General features: G+C 33.8%; 1 protein-coding gene across 2 annotated transcripts; it reads left to right on the top strand.

Moving 5' to 3' along the window:
• The first annotated feature begins 9,411 nt into the window (after nucleotides 1-9,411).
• Nucleotides 9,412-16,099, top strand: LOC18053300 (protein ESMERALDA 1). 2 transcript variants are annotated; one of them, XM_006448185.2, is made up of 10 exons: nucleotides 9,412-10,041; nucleotides 11,054-11,123; nucleotides 11,262-11,329; nucleotides 11,461-11,549; nucleotides 12,056-12,253; nucleotides 13,018-13,222; nucleotides 13,335-13,502; nucleotides 14,437-14,604; nucleotides 14,695-14,885; nucleotides 15,333-16,099. In XM_006448185.2, exons 1-10 carry the CDS (start codon nucleotides 9,667-9,669, stop codon nucleotides 15,475-15,477), a joined length of 1,677 nt encoding a protein of 558 aa, XP_006448248.1. In that variant the 5' UTR covers nucleotides 9,412-9,666; the 3' UTR covers nucleotides 15,478-16,099. The 2 variants fall into 2 exon arrangements, with proteins under 2 accessions (XP_006448248.1, XP_024046951.1); XM_024191183.1 differs by having other exon boundaries at nucleotides 12,023-12,253.
• Nucleotides 16,100-24,863: the final 8,764 nt, after the last annotated feature.

The raw sequence follows: 24,863 nt of genomic DNA, 5'->3' as shown, positions 1-24,863 counted from the left end.
ATTTAGACATTTTTTTCCAAAAATTCATTAATATTTTTAGTCAAAGTCTTAAATATAAAATATAGAGTTGGTCAAACTAACATTATCGTCTTAATCTCCAATTTTTTACCCTTTCAATTGTGACAAACATTTTTTTTATAACATTTTTTTTAAATCTATAGTCAAGAGCTTTCACTCTACCCTTTAAGGTATCTTTCTTTTCATGGTAGTTCATCCTTTGTCATATTTGTGATACGCAGACTCAGATTACTCAAGGATAATTTCACTATTAAGAGGTATAGGTAGCTATTTTTAATCATAGTGTCTGTATATATTTAAAGTTTTATGATAAGATAAGAATCAAGACAAACAATTGTAACTCAAGTTGAATATTCTCAACAAAGATCATATCGATATCAAAACATTGAGTCAAAGTAAAGATTGAATTGTCATTCAAGTCTTTTAAAACATGAAAAACTGCTTGTCATTTGTTAATCCAAGACTGATCAATTTATTTTTTTTATATCGAAACATGAAAAAGACAAACTTAAATTAAAAAAAAACATAAATGCATGCCCTAAATCTAATGCATAAATGCATGAATTTAATCTAATTGCAAAAGCACTTTGACTTACATGGAACACACACCTTAAGCTTTTCTTAAAGAATGAAATCGTTTGGAGTCTAAATCTTTTTGTGAAGATATTTGCTAACTGTTTTTCTATATAAATGTATTCTAAGGACACAATCTTGCTCTCAACTAAATCCCTAATGAAGTGATGATGAATATCAATATGCTTAGTCTTAGAATGTTGAACATAATTTTTAGAAATATTGATAGCACTCGTGTTATCACAAAACACAATTAAAGTATCTTGAACCATACCATAATTTGCAAGCATTTGTTTCATCCAGAGCAATTGGGTGCAACAACTTCCAGCTGCAATATATTCAGCTTCAGCTATTGAAATAAAAATTGAATTATGTTTCTTACTATGCCACGACATTGAGTTATTTCCAAGATAAAAACATCCTCCAGTGATACTTTTTCTATCATCAACATTTTCAGCCCAATTTGCATCACTATATCCTGCAAGACTTGAATTAGTGTCATTAGTGTGCCAAATACCATCATTAACTTTCCACAAACGAATGATTCATTTGACAGTAGCTAAGTGTGACTCTTTTGGATTTTCTTGGTACCTAGCACATACACCAACACTAAAACATATGTCAGGTCTACTTGCAGTCAAATTATGTAAGCTACCAATCTTGCCTCTGTAAAGACTAAGATCAACATTAAAACCACTATCATCAATAGTCAACTTGGTATTAGTACCCATAGCAGTTCTCATGTGTTTTGCAGAATCTAAGCCAAACCTCTTAACTAAACTCTTAGCATACTTACTTTGGTTAACAAAAATTCTATTCTCCATTTGTTTCACTTGTAAACCCAAAAAGTAAGTCAATTCTCTCACCATGCTCATCTCAAAGTCATTTTTTCATTTGACTCACAAATTCTTGCACATGATTAGAAGAAGTAGAACCAAACACTATATCATCAACATAGATTTGAACAACTACAATCCCTAGATTAAGTTGCTTAATAAATAATGTTCTATCTACTCCCCTCATTTATAGCAATTTTCAAGTAAAAATTTAGTCAACCTTTCATATAAAACTTGTGGACCTTGCTTTAAACTATACAAATCCTTTTTCAATTTAAAAACATGGTTTGGGAAATGGGAGTTTTCAAAACCTATAAGTTGTTCAATATAGGATTCTCCATATAAGTTGCCATTCAAAAAGACACTCTTAATATCCATTTGAAATAATTTAAAGCCTATTAAACAAGCAACTGCAAAAAGCAAACAAATAAATTCAGTCTAGCAACATGTGCAAAAGTTTCATCAAAATCAACACTTTTAATTTGCGTGTAGCCTTGTGCAATTAACCTAACTTTATTTTCTTATTATGCTACCAAATTCATCAGTTTTGTTCTTAAAAATTCATTTGGTTCTTATAACTGTTGAAAAAATAGCATAACATGCTATTTTGAGGGCACATTTTGAGTGGGTCCCACTTAACGAAAGTGAAAAATATTGTGAGGTTCGGATTCTACTCTATTGATACTTCAATAGTATAATCTTATTTTCTCAAAATGGTGCTTGGGTGAATGAGAAATTGTCTCAAATTTCTAACAATCTTAAAACAGACTTTATTATCATTGAGATGGCAACTGAAACCAGTGATGATGTTCCGTATGTCCCAGTTTCTGCACCAACTTTTGTGAAGGAACTAGCCTCTGTGGCGATTCCTGTCAATCATGCGGAAATGCCTGAAAAGTTCAATGGCCAGAATTTCAAACGGTGGCAGCAAAAGATGTTCTTTTACTTGACCACGTTGAACCTGGCGAGGTTCTTGACCGAGGATGCTCCTAAACCCAAAGAGGGTGAAACGGATATTCAAGTTGTAAGTGCAATTGATGCATGACACCATTCAGATTTTTTGTGTAAAAATTATGTAATGAATGACCTTAGTGACTCATTGTATAACGTATACATAGGAAAGAAAACAACCAAGGAGCTATGGGAATCCTTAGACCGAAAATATAAAACCGAGGATGAGGGTACCAAAAAATTTGTTGTTGGTCGCTTCCTAGATTATAAAATGGTGGATTCTAAAACTGTAATAAGTCAAGTACAAGAACTTTAAATTATATTATCTGAAATCCTTGCGGAAGGGATGCATCTAAGTGAAACTTTTCAAGTTGCCGCAATTATTAAAAAATTGCCTCCTGCTTGGAAAGATTTCAAGAGTTATTTGAAGCATAAACGAAAGAAGATGAATATTGAAGGGCTGGTTGTTAAGCTCAGAATTGAGGAAGACAACAAAAATGCAGAAAGAAGTGGGGCTATTTCTATGGCAAAGGCAAATTTTGGTGAACACGGACCTAAAAATAAAAATAAAAAATTGAGTCCGAAAGGAGGAATTTCCAAGAAATAAACAAAGTTTCAAGGAAAATGTTATAATTGTGATAAGATGGGTCACAAGGCTTCGGATTGCAGGTTGCCTAAAAAGAAGCGAGAGGCGAATGTGGTGGAAAACATCACGCAACATGTTTCAGACATAAACCTCTCTGCAGTGGTTTTAAAAGTGAATCTAGTTGGCTCTAATCCAAGAGAATGGTGGATAGATACAGGAGCAACCAGACATGTATGCTCGGACAAAGGGTTGTTCACTTTATTTGAAGTAGTTAACAATGGAGAGAAGCTATTCATGGGGAATTCGGCTACGTCTGAGATTGAGAGTCAAGGGAAGGTGATTTTGAAGATGACGTCCGGGAAAGAACTGACTCTGAACAATGTGCTATATGTGCCAGAAATTCGAAAGAACTTGGTGTCTGGATCACTGCTGAATAAACATGGTTTCCGAATGGTGTTTGAGTCAGATAGGGTAGTTTTGTCTAAAAATGGGATGTATGTGGGAAAGGGTTATGTTGATGATAGGCTATTTAAGCTCAATGTAATGACTTTGAAACCAACAATTAATAATAAAGCTACATCTTCTGCTTATTTGCTTGAGTCTTCTAATCTTTGGCATGGTAGATTAGGACATGTTAATTTTAATTCTTTGCGTAAATTAATTAACATGAAGCATATTCCCAATTTCCAAATTGATTTGAAACATAAGTGTGAAACTTGTGTTGAGGCAAAGCTAACTAGGTCATCTTTCCAAATAATTAAAAGAAACACCGAACCACTTGATTTAATACATAGTGATATTTGTGACTTTAAATCCATTCAAACAAGAAGTGGTAATAAATATTTTATTACCTTTATAGATGATTGCACAAAATATTGCTATGTATATTTATTGAAAAGTAATGATGAAGCATTGGAAAAGTTTATTCTTTATAAAAATGAAGTTGAGAATCAACTTAATAGAAAAATCAAAAAATTAAAGAGTGACCGTGGTGGTGAGTATGTTGTTCCGTTTATGTCATTATGTGAACAAAGTGGAATCATACATCAAGTCACGACTCCATATTCACCTCAATCTAATGGGATTGCAGAACAAAAGAATTGAACTTTAAAGAAAATGATGAATTCAATGTTGATAAGTTATGGGTTACCCTAGAATATGTTGGGAGAAGCTGTTTTGTCAGCTAATTATTTATTAAATAAGATACCCCGAAAGCAAGAAGATAAAACCCAATATAAGCTATGGAAAGGTAGATCACCTTCATATAAATTCTTACGAGTGTGGGGGTGTCTTGCTAAAGTAGTGGTTCTTTTAAATAAAAAAAGTGAAAATAGGACCAAAAACTGTTGACTGCATTTTCATTGGTTATGCACAAAATAGTAGTGCATATCGATTTTTGATGCATGAGTCTAAAATTCCAGATGTCCACAAAAGTACAATAATAGAATCAAGAAATGCATCATTTTTCGAACATGTGTTTCCTTGCAATTCTAGAGTGGAATCGAGAGAATTAGAACAATTTCATGAAACAACACTTGAAAATAAAGAAAATGATCAAACACCAGAAGAAGAAGAAGAACAAGAAATTGAGGTTAGACGTAGCAAAAGAGCTAGAATAGAAAAGTTTTTTGGTTCAGACTTTCTAATGTATTTGCTAGAAAAATCAAAGAGGCTGTAACTTCAGCTGAAGGCACTTTATGGAAAGAAGCCATTAACAGTGAAGTTGAATTCATTTTACAAAATCATACTTGGGAGCTAGTAGATCTTTTTCCAGGATGTAAACCTTTGGGGTATAAGTGGATTTTCAAAAGGAAAATGAAAGCCGATGGATCAATCGATAAGTACAAGGCTAGACTTGTAATTAAAGGTTATAGGCAACGAGAAGGCATTGATTATTTTGATACTTATTCTCCTATTACGAGAATAAATTCCATACGGATGATAATAGCAATTGCAGCTTTGTGCAATCTTGAGATACATCAAATGGATGTAAAGACGACCTTTCTAAATGGAGATTTAGATGAAGAAATCTACATGGAGCAACCTGAAAGTTTTATAGCTCCAGGACAAAAAAAGAAAGTTTGTAAATTGGTTAAGTCATTATATGGCTTGAAACAAGCACCGAAACAGTGGCATGAGAAATTTGATCATACAATGATCACAAGTGGCTTTAAAATCAACGAGTGTGACAAATATGTTTATGTCAAAGAAACATAAAATAGCTATGTCATTTTATGTTTATATGTTGATGACATGCTCATTGTTGGGAGTAATGATGACATGATTAAATCTACCAAGAATATGTTGAAGTCTAAGTTTGACATGAAAGACATGGGTCTTGCAGATGTCATTTTGGGAATTAAAATCTCAAGGGCTTCTAATGGACTTATTTTAAGTCAAACTCATTATATAGATAAAATTCTTGAGAAATTTAATAAAAAGGATAATACTATGTCTAAAACTCCATTAAATACTAGTATTCATCTATCGAAAAACAGAGGAGAGAGCATTTCTCAAGTTGAATATGCTAGAATAATAGGTAGTATGATGTACTTAACAAATTGTACCAGACCAGATCTAGCCTATACAGTAAGCAAACTTAGTAGATATACGAGTAATCCAAGAACTGATAACTGGAAAGCTATCGTAAGAGTACTTAGGTATCTTTGATACACTCGTAATTATGGATTGCACTATACTAGGTATCCAGAAGTATTAGAAGGATTTAGTGATGCTAACTAGATATCAGATGTAAAAGATTCAAAATCTACTAGCGGCTATGTATTTACACTAGCAGGTGCAGCTGTATCATGGAGATCTTCTAAACAGACAGTAATTGCTAGATCTACAATGGAATATGAATTCATTGCATTAGATAAATGTGGTGAAGAAGCATAATGGCTACGCAATTTTTTAGAAGGTATTCCAAAATTGCCAAAGCCTGTGCCTACGATTTGTATACATTGCGATAGTCAATCAGCTATCGGTAGGGCACAAAGCAATATGTATAATGGTAAGTCTAGACACATACGTCGTAGACATAATACCATTAGACAACTTATTTCTACTGGAGTTATTTCTATTGACTATGTAAGGTCAAAGGATAACATAGCAAATCCGCTAACCAAATGGTTAAATAGAGAGTTAGTAGAAAAATCATTGAGGGGGATGAGATTAAAACCTATAGATTGATTAGTCAATAACGAAGGAAAACCTAACCTAGTAGACTGGAGATCCTAAGATCTAGGTTCAATTGGACAACTTATTTGTTAAAGACTAAAGATGGATCACTGTGGGGGTCGTTCTCTTGAGAGGATTACCTTATTGACCATTCCTATGATGAAACAGTGATGCCCGTGGGGAATAAGGTTGAGCTAGGCTCTTAATGATTCTTATGCGTCGAAAATTCGAGCGGAGTAATGCGGGTTACTCTTAATTAAAATATCACCTATGTGAGAGAGAAGTTGGGCCGCTTCAAAGGGAGCTATAAAGAGTTCAGCTCTTAGAAACTCTTGCAGAACCAGGCAGATGTTCAATGCCAAAACGAACATAATCATGAGAACTCAACAGTGTTAGGAGAAATACCTATGTGTAGTATATGATCCTTTACACTAATGGCAGAACAATTCAAAGACATCGCGTGTACTGATCAGCTAGTAAAGTAATTATACTATTACAAGGGAAGGTTCAAAGGATAACACTTACTTATCCTGTGCTAGGTATCAATCCAATAAACTTGATCATTAAGAGTCAAAAATGGTTTTGATATCAAAATTTAGCGGTTTTCTTGTTTTTACTGCCAATTTTCATTCATGTGGGTGATTGTTGAAAAAATAGCATAACATGCTATTTTAAAGGCACATTTTGAGTGGGTCCCACTTAACGAAAGTGGAAAATATTGTGAGGTTCGGATTCTACTCTATTGATACTTCAATAGTATAATCTTATTTTCTCAAAATGGTGCTTGAGTGAATGAGAAATTGTCTCAAAGTTCACCCTTGAAGTTAGAAGTTTGAAAGGAAATGAGGCTTATCCCACATGGAAAAAAGAAGCCTAGAAATTAGTGTATATATATAAACACTTAACCATGCATGAGTAAGGTTTATAAGAATAGAGGCTCTCTCCACACGCGCGTGCGCAGGGGGGGTGCAAATCCAAGACCGATTTAGTTGAACTCGTGTGCGCCCGCACGTCTTGCGCACGCGAATGTCAGCTCAAAATCATCCATGCAAGCTTAGCACGTTTTTAATTTCCTTTTGAATTTTTTATTGTAACAGTTTCATGTTTTGAATTCAAAGAATGTGTAACAGCTTTTACAATTATTTTTAGCTGTTGTTCACGTTTTTTTAATTCAATTTTAAAATCAATTCATTGAATTGATTTAGCTGTTATAGCAATTAAATAAAACATATTGAATTCGAAAATTCAATACACATCAGTTGTTACATCCTCACATGATTATAAAAAAGGCATCTCCTCTTCTATTTTTGAACACTAAAAAAACTAGCACAAAGCACACTTGTTTTTTCCTTCATCCTTCTTCGTCTTTCTCTTATCGAGTTACCTGTTGCGGTTCGCCGGAATTTCCAACCTGTGCTTGACTGGAAATTCGTACCTGTTGTATCCTGGGAAACAGATACCAGCAGACCTTAAGCACTCCGAAGAGGTGGTAAATCTGTTTTAAGGAAACTGCATTGTGCAGGCCTCGAGTTTATATTTCTTATTCCGTTTCATTTCTCTTGTTCTCCATTTGCTGTTTTCGATTGCTGGTTTACATTTTGTTTCAATTAATTACAATTTAAATTGTCAACTCACTGTGTTCGTTTTTCTAACAATAACATTAGTGTAACTTGTTTTAAGTACTAGCATCCATACATTGTTTCGCTTAAAAATCCAATTTTACTATTATTTAGATGTTCTTTTAAGTATATAATAGTATATATTTATATATTAGTATTATAATGTATGACTAGTATAACTAGTAGTCTGAATCTAATTATGCAAAAATAATTTTCAGAAACTGTAATTGTGTATTAAGAATAAATAATGGAATGGGTTGGTTGTGTTAATGATGGCATGCAAACAAACAATGGTGCATATCCAGTTGTGTAGAGTTGAGGTGTCAATTCTATTTGTCAAATCATGCGCCGCTTGTGATTCTCGCCCTCCCCCACTAACTAATCACATTGAAAATGGCCTTTTGCAATATGCTTGCCTATTTGACACGAAAAGCAGGACCTGGAAGCAGAAAGCAAGTCAAATGAATGTTTTGTTACTCGTAGTTGTTGGCGCATAATTCCTTCTCAGCCAAGACACAGAATCACGGCTCTCTGTTGCTTAATTGGCTTTTAAATCGTTCTGTTCAAATTATCGGCCAATCACGTCATCTTATATAGTTATATGCAATAATATGCTTTCTCAAATGTAGCGAGCCATTGACTTACGCATTGGCGCGTGCTCTCTTACATTTAATAGGAGATAATTTTGTTCGAAACTAGTGTGTCTAACTTTTAAACATCCTCCTATCAAAAAAAAAAAACAGTTTTAAACATCCTATTATAAATATAAAATATCCGAACTATTGAAGTGAGCCCGACTTTGTGGATTACATTTTTTTCCCCTCAAATGCAGTATTATTATCAACGATTCTTGAACCGGAAGTAATAAAACTGAAGGGTGAAGATCACTGACTTATGATTTTAAATTAAAGTTAAGAAAAACCCATGCTTTTACGCTTTTAGATCTTAGAAGAAATTGTTGCTCCACTTAATTACTCGATCAAATTCTAGAAACCACCGAATTTAATTAATTAAAAGAAATTTAGAGTATTTCAGATACAGTATGCACATGCCTGCCCTTTGAATGTATGATTTGATTGTAGGTGAAATTTTCAATGGAGGGCAAGCTTAGATATAAATTTAATAATACAAGTCCGAGAAATTATACTCAACTCGACGAAGCAAAAATCACCATCCCATTTTTGTGGAAAACGTTTTTTTCACCGTGAGAAGATCAAAGCATGCCAAAATACAGTCGATTCTCAAAGTGACATAATCTTTCGTCTATATTCCATCATAATTACAATGTGTAAAATGTGTGCATAGCTTTTAGATTAAATTTTTTTTTTCCTTAAGGCAAATTTTTTTTAAAAAAATTACATTATTGACTTGATGTCTAAATTTGAAGTGTGTAACATAAAATAAAATTAAAAAAATAAATAACGGACAAGTTGCAAAATGTATTTGATGATGAAAACCTGTAACAAAAACAGACGAATCGGAACATTCTTTTGGAATATTTGCAAAAATAATTTTGAACATGAAAAGAAAGAAAAAAAAAAAACTTTGCTTATGATGCACAATGATTTGGAACATAATTTAATTTTTTTAAAAAATAAAAATACTTTGCTTACTGTAGAACGGAACAACCCATGAAGGCTCTTACAGTGACAGCACGTGCAGTTCCTCTCTGTTACAGTTGGAATCACACTCACAACACGCAGAAGGAGAAGAGAAGTGAGGGGGAGCCGAAAGCCAATTCAAAACCAAACACATAAGCAAAGAAAACAAAAACACGCTTCCTTTTATTATTCCCATTTGAATCCAATATTAGTTATGTTGCCAGAAAACACTTAAAACCCAGAAATATAGAAAGCAAATTATATACGTATATATAAAAAAAAAAAAGGACACCGGTCATCAAATGCGCATCAATCGGCTACCCAGTAGCGGCCACACAACCCCATCGCCCCCGGCATCCCCCCGCCGCTCCCCTCGCTACCGCCACGGCCGAGGCAAGCCTGGCGGCCGGTTCACTCCGGTCGGGCCACCGGGTCGGGCCAACTTGGCCCATCGCCTCGCCTGGCTTTTCTTGTCCGTTCTTCTCCGTAGGCAGGGCATTTTCTTGTTCGCTCCCCTTATTTATATCTCCGGCATGCTGCTTTACATGGGAACGGTGTCCTTTGATGTCGTCCCGGTTATTAAGCACCGCCCAGCTCCCGGTTCGGTTTATAGAAGTCCTCAGGTTTATGCCAAGTTGAAGCCCGAGATGGATGCCGATAACTCGTCTTCTGATGCGGTGCGTTTCGTTCTTTTCTTACTTTTTATTTGACGAATTGTTTGATTGCTGCATGTATGTGTGATTTGTTTTTTTTTTTTTCTTATTTGAGGTGAACATTCGATGTGGGTGTGGTTTGTTTTGTTGTGGCTTTTTTTGCTTTGGATCTTTGAGTTTAGTGGGTTTTGTGTGCTTTTAGATTTGGAGGAGCTTAATTTACAATGCATTTTCGTTTGGCATTGCAATTGACGGACTTCACGGTGCTATACTGCAGTGTTTTAGTGTAATTGTAGAGCTTGATCAAACTTCGCATGCAATTGGACTTTTTGTTCCTTAGTTGGCTGTAATTCTTTATGCACATTGCCTTTTGTAATGAAAGAAAGAAAATGCTGATGGGTGGATTCTTTTTCTTTGAACAGTAGTTTCATGGTAATTTAGAGTTTTAATTTAGTTGCTTATGATGTAGTTAAAAGAGTAGCAATAGTCGTATGGACCTAAAGCTGGAGTACCTTTTGCCATATGGATATCTGATTGTAATCGGACTTTTGATTTTTGTAAGTTATACAACAAGTGTGTGCGCACTGTATGTTGTGGCTAGCTTGGAAACTGGCTTGAATGCAAGATATTTGATATTGGACTTGTTTGGCAGCATAGCATCTTGCAATGAACAAAAGAGTTTGAACTGTTTCCAGTGAATAATAGAAGTTGACTCGGTTGAAAATTTAGCAGCTATCACTCTTTGTAAACATTCAGTTTACATTTGGATTATTTACGAATTTGACCTCTTTCCTTCTTTCAGTCATCTTAACATGGATTATATAATAGTCATTAGGAAGTTCTACTGCCTTTGCTTTCCGACTTAAGGTTTCTGCATATCAAATCCAAGCTATTTTATATAGATGTTTGTTGTGCTAGAAGCTCTGCTGTGTTGTTACAAGCTTCTGTCATTTTCGTACTTAGCATTTGCTCCAGCTAGTTATTCTTTTCTCAAGCGCTACTGAGTGCTGATTTGAGTTCTCAAATTCAACTGTAGATATCAACAATATGGAAAGCCTCCCATAAAGGTGTAGAGTGGAAACCATGCGTGAAAAGATCTTCAGGGGGTATTAATATTTCTATGTTTTAGTTTCTGATCGCCTTTTATGTTTTTGTGTGTGTGTGTGTGTGAATTGTAATTTTGTTTGATTTTTGTATATTTGTTTAGTAAATTTAACATGTGGTCATTGCATCTATTGTTTTAGAATTACCTGAATCAAATGGTTACATATCTGTTGAGGCAAATGGTGGCTTAAATCAGCAGAGGATATCGGTTGGTTATATTCTCTTTTTTCTCTGTTTGTTATACAAGTACTTTTTTGGTTTTACATAATACTTGCTTATTTTCTACCTATGGTGACTTTATGTGTTCCTTAAATGGTTGCTTGTTTTGGATGCTTTTAGATATGCAATGCAGTCGCTGTGGCAGGCTATCTTAATGCGACGCTAGTCATCCCCAACTTTCATTATCATAGCATTTGGAGAGATCCTAGGTGTGTAAGCTCTTCGGGTTCTTTAACATTTTATTGTAGGACCAGTATGGAGTAGTAGCAGAAAAGGAAGTCTAACAATGTTCTGTACATCTTAATCTGAAATGGATCTTAGGCATTCCATATTACTATGTAATAATTTCTTTGTTAGGTATGGGTTACATTGAGGGCTTTGTTTCACTCATTCATGTTTAATAGGACCAGTATGGAGTAGCAGCAGGAAAGGAAGTCTAACAATGTTCTGTTCATCTTAATCTGAAATGGATCTTAGGCATTCCATATTGCTATGTAATAATTTGTTTGTTAAGTATGGGTTACAATGAAGGCATTGTTTCACTCATTCATGTTTAAACTTACACATTTGGGGGCAAAGTTTAATGGATTTTGTTGGTATGCCTTTTTCTTGTAAAATTCATCAGAGTGTATTATCTGTGTGCTCATCAGGACTAATTACATTTTTTCTCACTTAACTAAAGAAATGTGTTGGTGGGATTTTTGTTTCTTGACAGCAAATTCAGAGACATTTATGATGAAGATTATTTTACAAGTGTCTTGCAAAATAATGTGCGGGTGGTTAATAAGATTCCTGAATACATAATGGAACGTTTTGACCACAACATGAGCAATGTTTACAACTTCAGAGTAAAAGCATGGTCACCAATTCAGTTTTATAAGGATGAAGTACTCCCGAAGCTACTTGAAGAAAGGTGAGTTAAAAATAATGCATGGTGCAGTTCTTGTCTCAATTTTGATTTCCTTACTCTCTAGTTTTTAGTCAGGGTAAATCATACTGCCAAGAAATGAGCTTTCTGATTCACTAAGTTATTATCAATTTGTCACATACATAGAATATGTTTGCTTCTCTGTACTTTTTCCTTTGGTGAGAATCCATTATATTTCCTTTATTCTATATTCTTTTGGACAGCCTTTGATTCTACTCTCTCAACTAAGTGATGGATCAGCGTATAGTTACTGATAATTGTCAACTGAATAAGATTTAATTGCTTGGGATCAACTTATGTATGATTCTTTTTTTCTTTTTTTTAATAAATTTGTATGCTCAGCATTTATTTTACAGGTTTTTTGAATGATCTATGTAGTGCTTAGTTCAACAAAGTCTTGGCCCTAATAATTCCGGGTAGCTGTATATGCTGCTTATAAGTACTCACATTGAACTGTTGTTATAGTTTTTGGTGCAGAACAAATAAACAGAGGAGAGGGGAGAAAAATCAGAGAAAGTTAGATGGAAAATCATAATCTTATTCAATGATCATCAAATTATTCAAAGTCTGACTTTAAGTTGAAAACTTAACCTGTATTTATATTGGCCAAAATATTTTGTTGAGGTTTAAGTCTTGATGCATGCTGATGTTATTTTCATGACAAAGTGTCTTCACCCACACCATTTTTAGTAGTGGTTAATCATCAGCAGATTGTGATGCTATCTTTGCGCTGATTATGAATGGCATAGGCTTATAAGGATTTCTCCTTTCGCGAATCGATTGTCATTTGATGCTCCTCCAGCTGTACAAAGGCTCAGATGCTTAGCAAATTATGAAGCTCTAAGGTTTTCAAGTCCGATATTAACTATGGGGGAAACATTGGTTGCAAGAATGAAAGAACGCAGTGTGAACCATGGTGGTAAATACATTTCAGTGCATCTTAGATTTGAGGAGGTTAGCTTTCATTCCGCAATAAGTGTTGTAGCAGAACTGCTGTTTATAGTGATCACTAAGTTGATCATTTCAATCTAAGTTGCAAGCCCATATTATAATTTGACATGAGCAGGATATGGTTGCTTTTTCTTGCTGTGTTTTTGATGGTGGAGAGCGAGAAAAAGAAGACATGAAAGAAGCTAGGGAAAGAGGTTGGAAAGGGAAATTTACAAAACCTGGTCGAGTTATACGTCCTGGAGCTATTAGGATCAATGGAAAATGTCCCCTTACTCCTTTAGAGGTAATATCTACTGGCTTTTATTAATTATTTTTCTGCCTTAAAGGTAATGTTGATGCTGAAAATGCTTTTGCCGCCATGGTTTTGTTGTTGCCTGAGTACAGCATGCTTGAGCTTCAAGATGTTTTGTTCAGAACCCTATTTGTTTGTATTCATTTTTTTCTTGTCTAGTTTATTTTCATTCCTTTGTTTTATGATTTTCTTTTTGAAGTCAATGTTTTAAAGTTTATCTATTGGATTGCATAAAACTCTTTTTACAGATTATCGATTTAATTTAAACAGTTCCTTTGCTGCTATTCAGCTGAGAAATGTCAAGACATGCTTTCAGTCTATAAAGAACATCAGGTTTCATGCAAACTTCACATGCATTAGTTATTTAATGACAGGCATCGGGTTGTTTCTAGGATGAAAATAAGATTTCTCAATCAAGTCCTTAATGCGAAGCATCTTGTTTGTTACTTTTGTCCTGTTATATAAATACTAAAAGTTGGTTAGACTATAGATGTGTGAGTGTGACTGGCTAGAAATTACTTAACTGGGGAATAAGAGGACAAACAGCTGTGAATTTTATCTCGATATCGTTCAAAAAAATTTTTTAGACTTATTTCAATTATTAAGTTTTAAAAAACAAAAATCAAATTAATAGTATTTTTATGACTTTCTGCTTGAAAGGTTTATCTTAATTTTTGGCCTTTTTCTTTATGAGGTAAGCACAGGAGGGTGGTTTGCAGGTGTAGGCTAAAAGATTTTGCATGTTTATTAGAAGTCCTGTTATGCGTGACAACTGTGAATTCACCTCTCAGTCTCATCATCCCTACAAAGATATCAATTACTTATGGGGGGCTATGATTTTATGTCATTGACTTGTATGCGAAATGTGTGGCTGCACATGCCTGGTTAATAAAATTCATTGTTCATTGTTCTCTTGTCTCATCAGGTTGGTTTGATGCTTAGGGGAATGGGCTTCGATAAAAACACATATATCTTTTTGGCATCTGGAAAGATATACAATGCGGAGAAGACAATGGCCCCATTACTAGAAATGTTTCCTAATTTGCAAACTAAAGAAATGCTAGCATCAGAGGAGGAACTTTCTCCGTTTAAGGTCTGAATGGTTTCTGGTTTGTTGAAAATTTCTTCAATGTTTTGAGGCCTGATTTTACGTTGCTACCTTGACTTTTGTCACTTCTTCCAGAACTTTTCTTCGAGGATGGCTGCAGTAGATTACACTGTTTGTCTCCACAGTGAAGTATTTGTGACTACTCAAGGTGGAAACTTCCCTCATTTCCTGATGGGTCACAGAAGGTACTTGTATGGGGGACATTCGAAGACAATCAGGCCAGACAAGCGGAAGTTAGCCCTCCTTTTTGATAATCCCAACATTGGGTATGTATTTGTTCATGTCATAAATTTATCTTTTGTTAAAATGACCACTGCATTGTCTGCAATATTTGAAAGCATGTAAATGTGATGAAATTCAAGCCAGAAAAAGAATGGGAAGAACTTTTTCATTTGAATCAATGACTGTACTGTGGCTGGTTAACAACCCTTGATGGATCTTGTATCCTTAGTCCAAGTGCAGTCAAATCTTTATGCTCTTAAAACCAGAGACTGGAAATCTTGATGTCTTGAAGTGATGGAAGTTGGGTTTTTGTTTTCATTTTTCTTTCCTACTCCATCTATTTAATAGTGATGCCATCATTAATTGGATAAAACATTGAGCACTGCAGCTCCATATCATTGATTTTGACACTTTTTGAGCTTCCTTCTAACACGGATGGCGGGTAGAGCTGGTAGTATTATATTCATGTTTCTTTTGCTTTTTCTTCCCAGATGGAGAAGTTTTAAACGGCAAATGCTGAGTATGCGGTCTCATAGTGATTCCAAGGGATATGAGCTGAAAAGACCAAGTGACTCTCCATACACCTTTCCATGCCCTGATTGCATGTGCCGTGCAAACAAATCAAATGCTACGTGATTTGTTGAGAGAGATCCAATTGGTGAATTTTGTTCCACTAATTTTTGTGAGCACGTATTGCTGCTGACCCCTTCGCATGCTGTATTCTTTCATTTTTTCCTCTTTCCACTCGGCAAGAGGGCATACACTCAAGTTTTGAGAGATTTGAAGATCTGTTGGAGGTCGTATTGATCTGATTATTTCCCGGGATTGAATTGAGGAGTTGGCATCTTTTTGTATATGATGCCATAAAAGAACTGAAAAACAAGAAGCTTTCTCTTGCAGGAGCTACCCCGGGCATTGACTGAGCATTTTTTCCCTTCGACATTTGATATTCCTGCAGCTGCTGCTGCATTTAACAAAGCTGTGAAAATGACAAACTAGATTCTTTTGCTCCCTGATTTTGCCATGTTTGTACATCACTTTAGGACCTTGATCTGGCTCATGTAGGACTTTAGAAACAGGATAAACTTTTTTTTCATTTTTTAGAAATCAGATTATTGATTCTTTTGTATAATTTGCCCTTCAATTTCCTTTGCATAGTTCCTTCACTTTCTAGAAGCCTCTCTTACAATTTTTTGTTTGGACAATTATTTCTTCTACAATTTCTACATTTGCATAAATACACCTAAATTCATTTCGATTATCTCAGCTACGATCTAGTTTATATGAACATCGAGCTAATGATTACATTGTCGTTTGATTATTTTCTAATTATTTATTTATTTATTTATTATTATTATTGAAGAAGTTAAAAATCATTCTTTAATTGATGTACGCCTTCATGTGGATTTAAATGATTTAGAGTCTTAGACCTAATACCTGCTGTTAGTTTAATTTTATTGTAATAGTAGCTGGTTCATGCTATATTTTTAGGAAAATAATGTTCTTACGGCGGAGTGCACAAAGTTTTGCACAAAACGAAGCGTTTGTGCAAACTATAAAACCCAATTCGTACGTGCAAGCAACACCACACACGCGCATGCCTGAAATTCCAGCAGAGATCTTACTCGCGTCTCCCTCCTTTCTCCCCTACAACAACAATATTTTCCGGTCTCTCTCTCCTGTCTCCATGCAAGGTCGGTCTCAACTTCGTTCTCCCTCACCACGCAGCAACAGTGACACTCTCTCTGTCTCTTGCCTGAAGCATCTCGCTGCCTCACTCTCTCGGCTCCGTTCTCCCACATTCTCTCGATCTCAGTTGCATCGCTCTCTCTCCCCCAACATAATCTGCTTAACATAGTTAAGGTTGGTGTTCAATTCATTGCTTTACTTTGTAATTTGGTTGTTGGAATTATGAAATTGAAAACCCTAGAAAACCAAATTAGAAATTAGGCGGACAATGTTCAATTCATTGCTTTTATTGTATACAATTTGCTTTCATTGCTTTAATTTGTAATTTGGTTGTTGGAATTATGGAATTGAAAACCCTAGAAAACCAAATTAGAAATTAGGCAGATAGTGGAATGGTGGACATTGCTTTTATTCTCTGTAATTAGACAACCTGATTACACATTTTATCTAGTTTGTAATTACTGAAACAAAAGATTGGTAAAGTAATCAAGTTGCTAAATATTCTCACCTGCCCTTTTTTTTTTTCAAATTTTCTTTTATATATTTGGTTCAATACTTGCATTAAATACTATACTCATGCAGACATTGTTCAGTTCATTGCTTTAAATTCTACAATATAGAAATTGAGATTATGGAATTGAAAACCCTAGAAAAGCAAATTAGAAATTAGGCACACCATAATCAACACAATCGGCTCGTTAAGGATTGAGTGTGGCAACTTAGTTCTGCCAACCTAGCAGCTTTTATCCTCATCTAATATCCCGTGTATGGCCTTTTCATGATATTGGCTTCAACTATGTAATCAGGGAAGTAATGATAAATTATTCTTGGAGACCCCTCTGACATAGGAAGTTTTATGGTTAAAGTATAACATAATGGAAAATGATGGTGTGGTAGTTATAGCCATACGTTCTGTTGTAAGCTTATTAGCCCTACTTAAGTAAAGTTTTGATCAATCATCAACATTTCCGTGCCTTGTTCTCCCTTTGTGGCTTTTTACCCTGAAATTGAATATCGTTCATTAGCAGGAGCTTTTGCATGCAAGTGCTACAAAATTGCGAACTCATCATGTAGAGAAGCTTGGACTGAATAGGACAAGATGATAAGGGAAAGATCCAGGAAAATTACAGGAAATAAAGTTTACACATAAAAACTCACTGTTGTGGCATATTTTTTCCCCTGCAATTGCTTACTAACTATTGTGGCCTCTTTTTTTTTTTGTTTTCCCTTCTTTCAGTTGCTTAGTGCTTACCAACTGTTATGGCATTTTTTTTCCCTCTTCAGCTGCTTAAACTGGTTTTGATTCAAGGCTGTAGTTGAGAGGCTCTTCATTAGCAAGGAAGCATTCTAGTTGGATATTTCTATCATAATGTCATCTAGCATGAGTGAAGTTCCAAATCCACATATGAGAACTTGTGAAAAATGCTGCAATGATAAGATCTTACGAACTTCACATACAAGAGAGAATCTGAATCGTAAGTTTTAGAAGTGCAAAGGATGTAGGGCTTTTGAATGGGGCGACAATCAAAAGAGTAGTGAATCTAATGAGTTTCGAGGGAAGGAAGATCGAAATATGAGTGAGAATAAAATTTTGGTCTTATTAGGAGAAGTTCGCGGCTGGGGCATCAAATGGAATGCTTGTTTCTTAAATTTCAATTACTTGAAAGAGAACTTCAATGAAGACGACAATACGAGGATGTACTACGAAAAAGACAACCAAGTTTTATTGTAAAATATGCCTTACAAATAATTATATCTATTTTAATATGTATTATATTTAAGTTGTATATTTACTTAATGTATTAACTTCTCTTATTTGCAATGAAAATTAAGTTTATGGTTTTAACATATTACTTTCTCTTATTTGCAATCTTTATCAAGGTACTTTTAACATTAATTATAAATTCAGTTAAATATGAGTCGTCAGAAAATATCAAGTAAAAACACACAACTTAATAAGCGAATTAATTTCATTAAATACCAAGTAATATAATTCAGAAAAAGAAAAAAAAAACACAATTATGTTCAATCAAACATCTGATTCTTCAGAATTAAAATACAAATACAATGTTATTTTCTGAAATCACTTTGAAACTTTGAATTAACTCCATATTCATTAGCTTGCTGAAAGAGTAACTGCTGAAAATGTTCATGCTATTGGAGTTGTGGTTGCTGTTATACAAAATTAAACATCTTGTTAAAATGAGAAATACAATAGATAAAGTGAACAAAAAAAAGTATATAGTGTGAAAAACTTACATTATAGTAGTCCACAATTCCATATGGGTATATATTCGTACCAATACTACTTCCTCAAACATTTTGAAGTGTCTACATAAGTTCAATGATATGTTTCAAAGTTTGTATGGATTAAGTAATGAAAATTAAGTTTCTAGATAAGAATTGGCCTCGCTTACTGTAGCAACATTGCTCCTTTGAGGAATTACAGTAGCCGCTTGAGAAGACAATAGATTGTTTACCTGTCCATCCTGCAAAGTCAACAAAAAATCATTTAAACATCATTTATGTAATAAAATTATTTTACTTTAATTAATTTTAAAACTAACCTTTACATCAGAACATGCCAAATTCTTTTTAGATTTCATAGATCCTGTTGACTTTTTTCTTTGACAAGGTGGATGATCTTTATGATGCTTCGCTTCTGGATCACGTACTTCTTCAATTGCATTTGTTGAAATTCCCATGCTATTACTACAACTTCCTTGACCTAAAATTCCCACGTTTTCTCCGCATTGAATTGTTTTTTGTTAATCTTTTCATACATCCTCAATCTAATTCAAAATAAGATTATAACTTTCAACATTTGTTGCAGCCATATTTGCAACCTCTGCAAAGTTAACCCATATTTTTTCATATTGCTTTTGTTCATCTATGCAACTATGTAGCTCATGACTCGTTTTGACCCTCTTATGCCATCTCCACACATCTTACCCTTTCCAACTTTAACATCTTCTCTGACTATATGTTAACACTCTATAAAATTGAAAAATTCGCAATACATCTTTTTAGTCAACTTTTTCTGAAACTCTTGAAACTTTGAAATGGTGTCACATCTCGAACTTGGTTCTCCATCTCATAAGATGTTAGACATGATATTTGTTGCGAAAGACACATGACATCTTTTTCAATTTCTGCAAAGTTAACACACATTTTCTCATATCGCTTTTGTTCATCTATGCAACTGTGTAGCTCATGACTCGTTTTGACCCTCCTATGGCATCTCTACACATTTTTTGTATTTTCTTAGGATGTACTTCCATATCATTGCGTACAATGATTATAATGGCATGCCTGCAATGAATTTACCTACACTGAAACATTGAACAACTACAACTGATTTCACCTTTATATTTTTCAAAATGGACTTAATAAATAGTTCTCTTCTTACCCTCTCCAACTTTAATATCTTCTCTGACTATATGTTAACACTCCATAAAATTAAAAAATTCGCAATACATCTTTCCAGTCAATTTTTTCTGAAACTCTTGAAACTTTGAAATGGTGTCCACATCGCGAACTTAGTTCTCTATCTCATAAGATGTTACACATGACATTTGTTGCGAAAGACACCTGGCATCTTCTTCAATTTCTTTTTAAACTTTACTCTTTAATGCATAGTTGTATTGCTATACAAACTACTTCAAAGTGGTTTTTAAATTAACATAAACATAAATAAAAAAATACATCCATGCTCTCGCCATGTTGAGTGGTTGACATTCTTACCCAAAAATTGTTCTTCAGGTAACATGGTACCCAATTATGTCTCTCATTGCATAAGCCTTGTAGCTATTTATTACCACCCAAATCATATTCTATAATCATGGAATGCCAAGTTTCCTTGCACTTTGCAGGGCTTTGTGAATCACAAACAGTACAACGCAACATATCGCTAATATCACGATATTGTTTATAGCCCCTAATTTATCTAGAATCTTCTTAAGTATATGCCACAAACACCACCAATGTTGAGTATTAGGAAAAACATCCGCAATTGCAATTTTCATCCCTTTGTCTTGGTCTATAGTAATTCTAATGATAGCAAAATTAGACATGCATGATAGTCATGTTCAAAATAATCACGTGAATGTCTCAATGTCTTTATGTGAAATCAGTTCACATCCAAATAAAATAAATGATTACGTTCATTTACTCCCACAAATAGAGCGAATGACATGCTATACTTGTTTGTAAGGTATGTAGTATAAAATGTAACATCTCCAAACTCTTTGTACGCTTCGATATTCCTTGGCTCAACCTAAAATATATTTTTCAATCGACTCTCATCATCCACTTGCATACTGAAAAAAAAAATTAGTCTTCTAATTGTACTTTCATAAAATAGTTTTGAAGATGAGTAGCATCTCCATCACCAAGCCATAGTCCTCTTTCTTTTTTGATATGATTTCTATAATCTCTTTCTGTGAATGTCATATTTTCATGATTACCAGCATCAATAACAAGTGATCGATAATTTTGGGACAATTTAATCCTTACTTTATCATTTACATCAAGTTTTTTTTTTAACATATGAACCGAGACTACGATTGCACTAGAAAAACTTAGACTTAGTTAGAGTCAACAATATATGGTTGTGTTCAAGATTTAAAACTCAAATCTTCCATTTTCTGTCTTCCTCTAAACCCTCCCAATTTAACATTGCAAGCCTATTTTTGCATTAGATTAGGGCCTGAGTAGATTAGTAGATTTGCTTATTATTGCACTATTTAGCCCACAAACATAACTCACATGTCGTATTCTCCCATCATTGCTTTTATTAATACTTTTCCATATAACTGGAAACCCAATTTTTTTACCATGGTCTCTGTAATAACTAAACATTTCAGTCTCACTATCAAACGACATCCCAATCACTAGCTTATCACCCTGTAAATTGTCCTCCTCAATTTTCTCAATCTCTTCAACACATCAATTATAAAAAAAAAATTATAAAGTGATAATTATAGCATAAGCTCAATGTGCGTGGCTTGTAATTTTTCTTTAATTATATTTGAATATTGGTCAATATAATTTATTAAACAAAGCAAACCAATGTGACCAATAGAAAGCAACCCAACGTTTGCTAGAATTTGTAACTCATTCAAAATTAGCAAAATAATATCTCAATTCACTAATTGACTTTCAATACATCTTAATTAAGCAGGTTGCGCCTTTAATTGCAGACATTGTGGAATTTACAACCCTTAACAACCAAATTACAAAGTAAAGCAATGAATTGAACATTGACCTCAACAAGCGTGCTAAGTCGATTGTGCTGGGGAGAGAGAGCAATACAGCTGAGACTGAGAGAATAAGGGAAAGTTAAGGGAGAACAGGAGCCAAGAGAGTGAGGAAGTGAGATGCTTCAGGTGAGAGATAGAGAAAGCTATCACTGTTGTTGTGTGGTGAGAGAAAATAAAGCTAAGACTGACCTTGCATTAAGACTGACCTTGCATGGAGACGGGAGAGGGAGACTGAAAAATGTTGATGTATGGTGGGAGAAAAAGAATGGAATGCAAGTGAGACCTCTGTTAGGGTTTCAGGCGCGCGTGTGTGTATGGTGTTGCTTGCACATATAAATTGGGTTTTATACTTTGCACAAAATGAACTGTTTTGTGCTAACTTTTGTGTGAATATTGATATTGATTTTTTTTAATATACATGTAGTCTAGGTAACTTTTCTATTATTATTTTATTGTGAATGACTTGTAGTTTAATTTTTAAACTAGAGTGAAAGATAAACTATCAATTGTTTGACAACATGTCATTTTCTGACGTTTGTTCATAGTGACTTTTTAGTTTTTTAACTCGTAATAGAAATAGATGATAAATTGTTTGATTAGTGTTTAACGGATGACATGTCTTTGGGGAACTTTTGTGTTTCTCATGAACAACGTCGTTTATCTTCTATAAAGTCTTGGATATGTTTTAAGCTTATTGTCATGGGCTGCTCAAATTTGCACCAACTGAGGCTAAATTGGCGCGCATGGGTTTGCTCAGTAAAGGTATGTCCAAAGGCGGGATGGGCTCAGCAACAGGGTGCACTTAACAGTGAGCTACCTCATACAATTAGTGAACCGTAGTGTGCTTAGCATGCAGACAACCCAAGATCAAGCCCAAGTTCGCAAGCCAAAGTGAATAAGTCTAGCCCGATTCTAAAATTCTCTATGCATCTCTGCAACTTATATTGTCTAGATAATTCTACACTGTAAGCCACTCTATAAATAAGGGATGGCACTTGCCATTTTGCTCAACACCAAACATCACACAACACACAACACCAAGCAACTCAAACATCCTTGTAAAGCTTTATTGTATTCTCTCTAGCGAATAATAAAATTATTTTCGGTCATATTGCTCTTTCTTCTTTCTAACCTTTTCACAATTATCTTGTTTGGCTAACTTGAGAAGTTCTCTAAACTTACTTAGTAACTTGTGTGCTAAAAGTTGTGTAAGTGTCGCACAAGTTCTGTGCAAAATACTCATCATATGACATTATACCTAATTCTATGAAGCAAACACTAATAACATTAAAGTTGCTCAAGTTAGGCACACCCATGAATGAAATAACAACTCTCTAGCAATCACATATGGAAAGGCAAATATATAAGTAATCCATTATTTGAAGAATATTTAATTTTTTTAAATAATTAGAATGAACTAGAATAAATTCTAATTGAGGTGCTCTTCCAAGCTTGAAACTAGCTAGCAACATTTGTTTTATTGTAGATTAGATTTAGAGCCCTTGTGGTTAATGAACTTAGGAATGATCATTCTATTGGTTGAAAAGCTATGAAAATATTATATTTTCTATTTGAGTTGGACTTTTGACACCTCTTTAATCTCCTTATAAAACTTCTTTTTCAGTTATATTCATTTTATTTCAAAAAATACCTTCTTTTTTTTTCAAATACACTCTTCTAAGTTTTTATTTGATTTTTTAAAACTTAAATTAAAAAGTGACATGTGTGATAAATTTTTAAATGTTAACATTGGCTTAAATAACATATATTTTAAATTATAATTTGAAAGTAATTTTAAGTATTAACATATTTAATCAATAAGAAATTAGAAAAGAACAATACATTATTCTAAATTTGTACAATCCATTTTAGTTAGATAGGAATTAACATATAGAAAATTTCTTTTTTTTAAAAAAAAAGATTGATTGTAAATATAACTAATTTGTCAAAAAAAAAATTATGGGTGTTTAATTCTTATTTATCCTTGTAATTTTATTTCAAGTGAGATTTTATAAAAATAATGAATGGGTGGCAATTGCTTCTCTCTTTCTATTTGGGCAATAAAGTTGTGAAAATATGGGCAGTTCTTCAAGTAAGAGGGAAGCAAGCATTCCAACAGTATGTATGTATATTTTATAATATCGATAAATTATGTATGTATGTATGTACATACATATGTATGATAGTGTGTAAATATTTGATGTAACTTTTGCTCAATATATAGATATTAAACGAGTTATTAGGTAACCCGATTATTTTTCCGTGTCGGGTTTGAGTCTCAATATTTTGACACGATTATTAAATGGGTCGGGTTTGGGTCGACTTAAATTTGACACGACACGAAGTTGACACGACACGAACACGACCCGATGACCCGTTTTACCAACTCTATGGAAATGCAAGTGATTGATGTGATAAAGCGAAGTGATCTATAACGTCATTGCAAGTACACATACATATACATATTGCATGTTCATGTACATAATTTCAAACTAATGCTCTAGGCATAGTCCACACGAAACATTTTACTTGTTTCATGAACGTGTAGTTTTCTTTTTTCTTTTTAATTTAGATGAGGTATTACTTAGATTACAACTTATATTATATGAGATTACAACTGATATACAATTAGATAATTATTGAAATTAATTTATATTAAATCTTATATAACATTGTCTAGATCTTAACCCTCTCTAATATTTAGGAGACATCAATTCTACTTATATTTTGAAAGAAAGAACACTGTTTTCATTCAAATTTGAGAAAAAAAATTAAACATTCACAATACTTTTGTGAGAGTTTGAACCACTACCCTCATAATTATAAGGAAATAATTTTAGTCGAGTAGTTTTATGAACGTGTAATTATTAACACTCCTAAAAAATTTTAACATCATAATGTTTGATTTTTTATCATTTTTCAAATGTACAGTGATGTGCTTTTGTGAATTTAGTCTCTTCAAAGAGGTAAAATTGTTATTTTATTTATCTTGAGAATTAGGCGCCAAAATTAAACAAGTACCTCTGTAACAGTACTGGGTTGGATGCCAAGTCAAAATTCTATCGTGAGGGT

The sequence above is a fragment of the Citrus clementina genome, unplaced genomic scaffold, assembly GCF_000493195.1.
Source record: "Citrus clementina cultivar Clemenules unplaced genomic scaffold, Citrus_clementina_v1.0 scaffold_2, whole genome shotgun sequence".
Lineage (NCBI taxonomy): Eukaryota > Viridiplantae > Streptophyta > Magnoliopsida > Sapindales > Rutaceae > Citrus > Citrus x clementina.
Note: the sequence above shows the minus strand (reverse complement) of the source record. Positions and strands in the feature narration are given on the sequence as shown.

Bases quoted from the DNA above. Each gene is read 5' to 3' on its own strand.
- LOC18053300 (XM_024191183.1), top strand. From the start codon at position 9,667: ATGCGCATCAATCGGCTACCCAGTAGCGGCCACACAACCCCATCGCCC. The intron at 11,330-11,460 runs GTTGGTTATATT...GGATGCTTTTAG, and splicing joins TAAATCAGCAGAGGATATCG to ATATGCAATGCAGTCGCTGT. The intron at 13,503-14,436 runs GTAATATCTACT...TTGTCTCATCAG, and splicing joins GTCCCCTTACTCCTTTAGAG to GTTGGTTTGATGCTTAGGGG.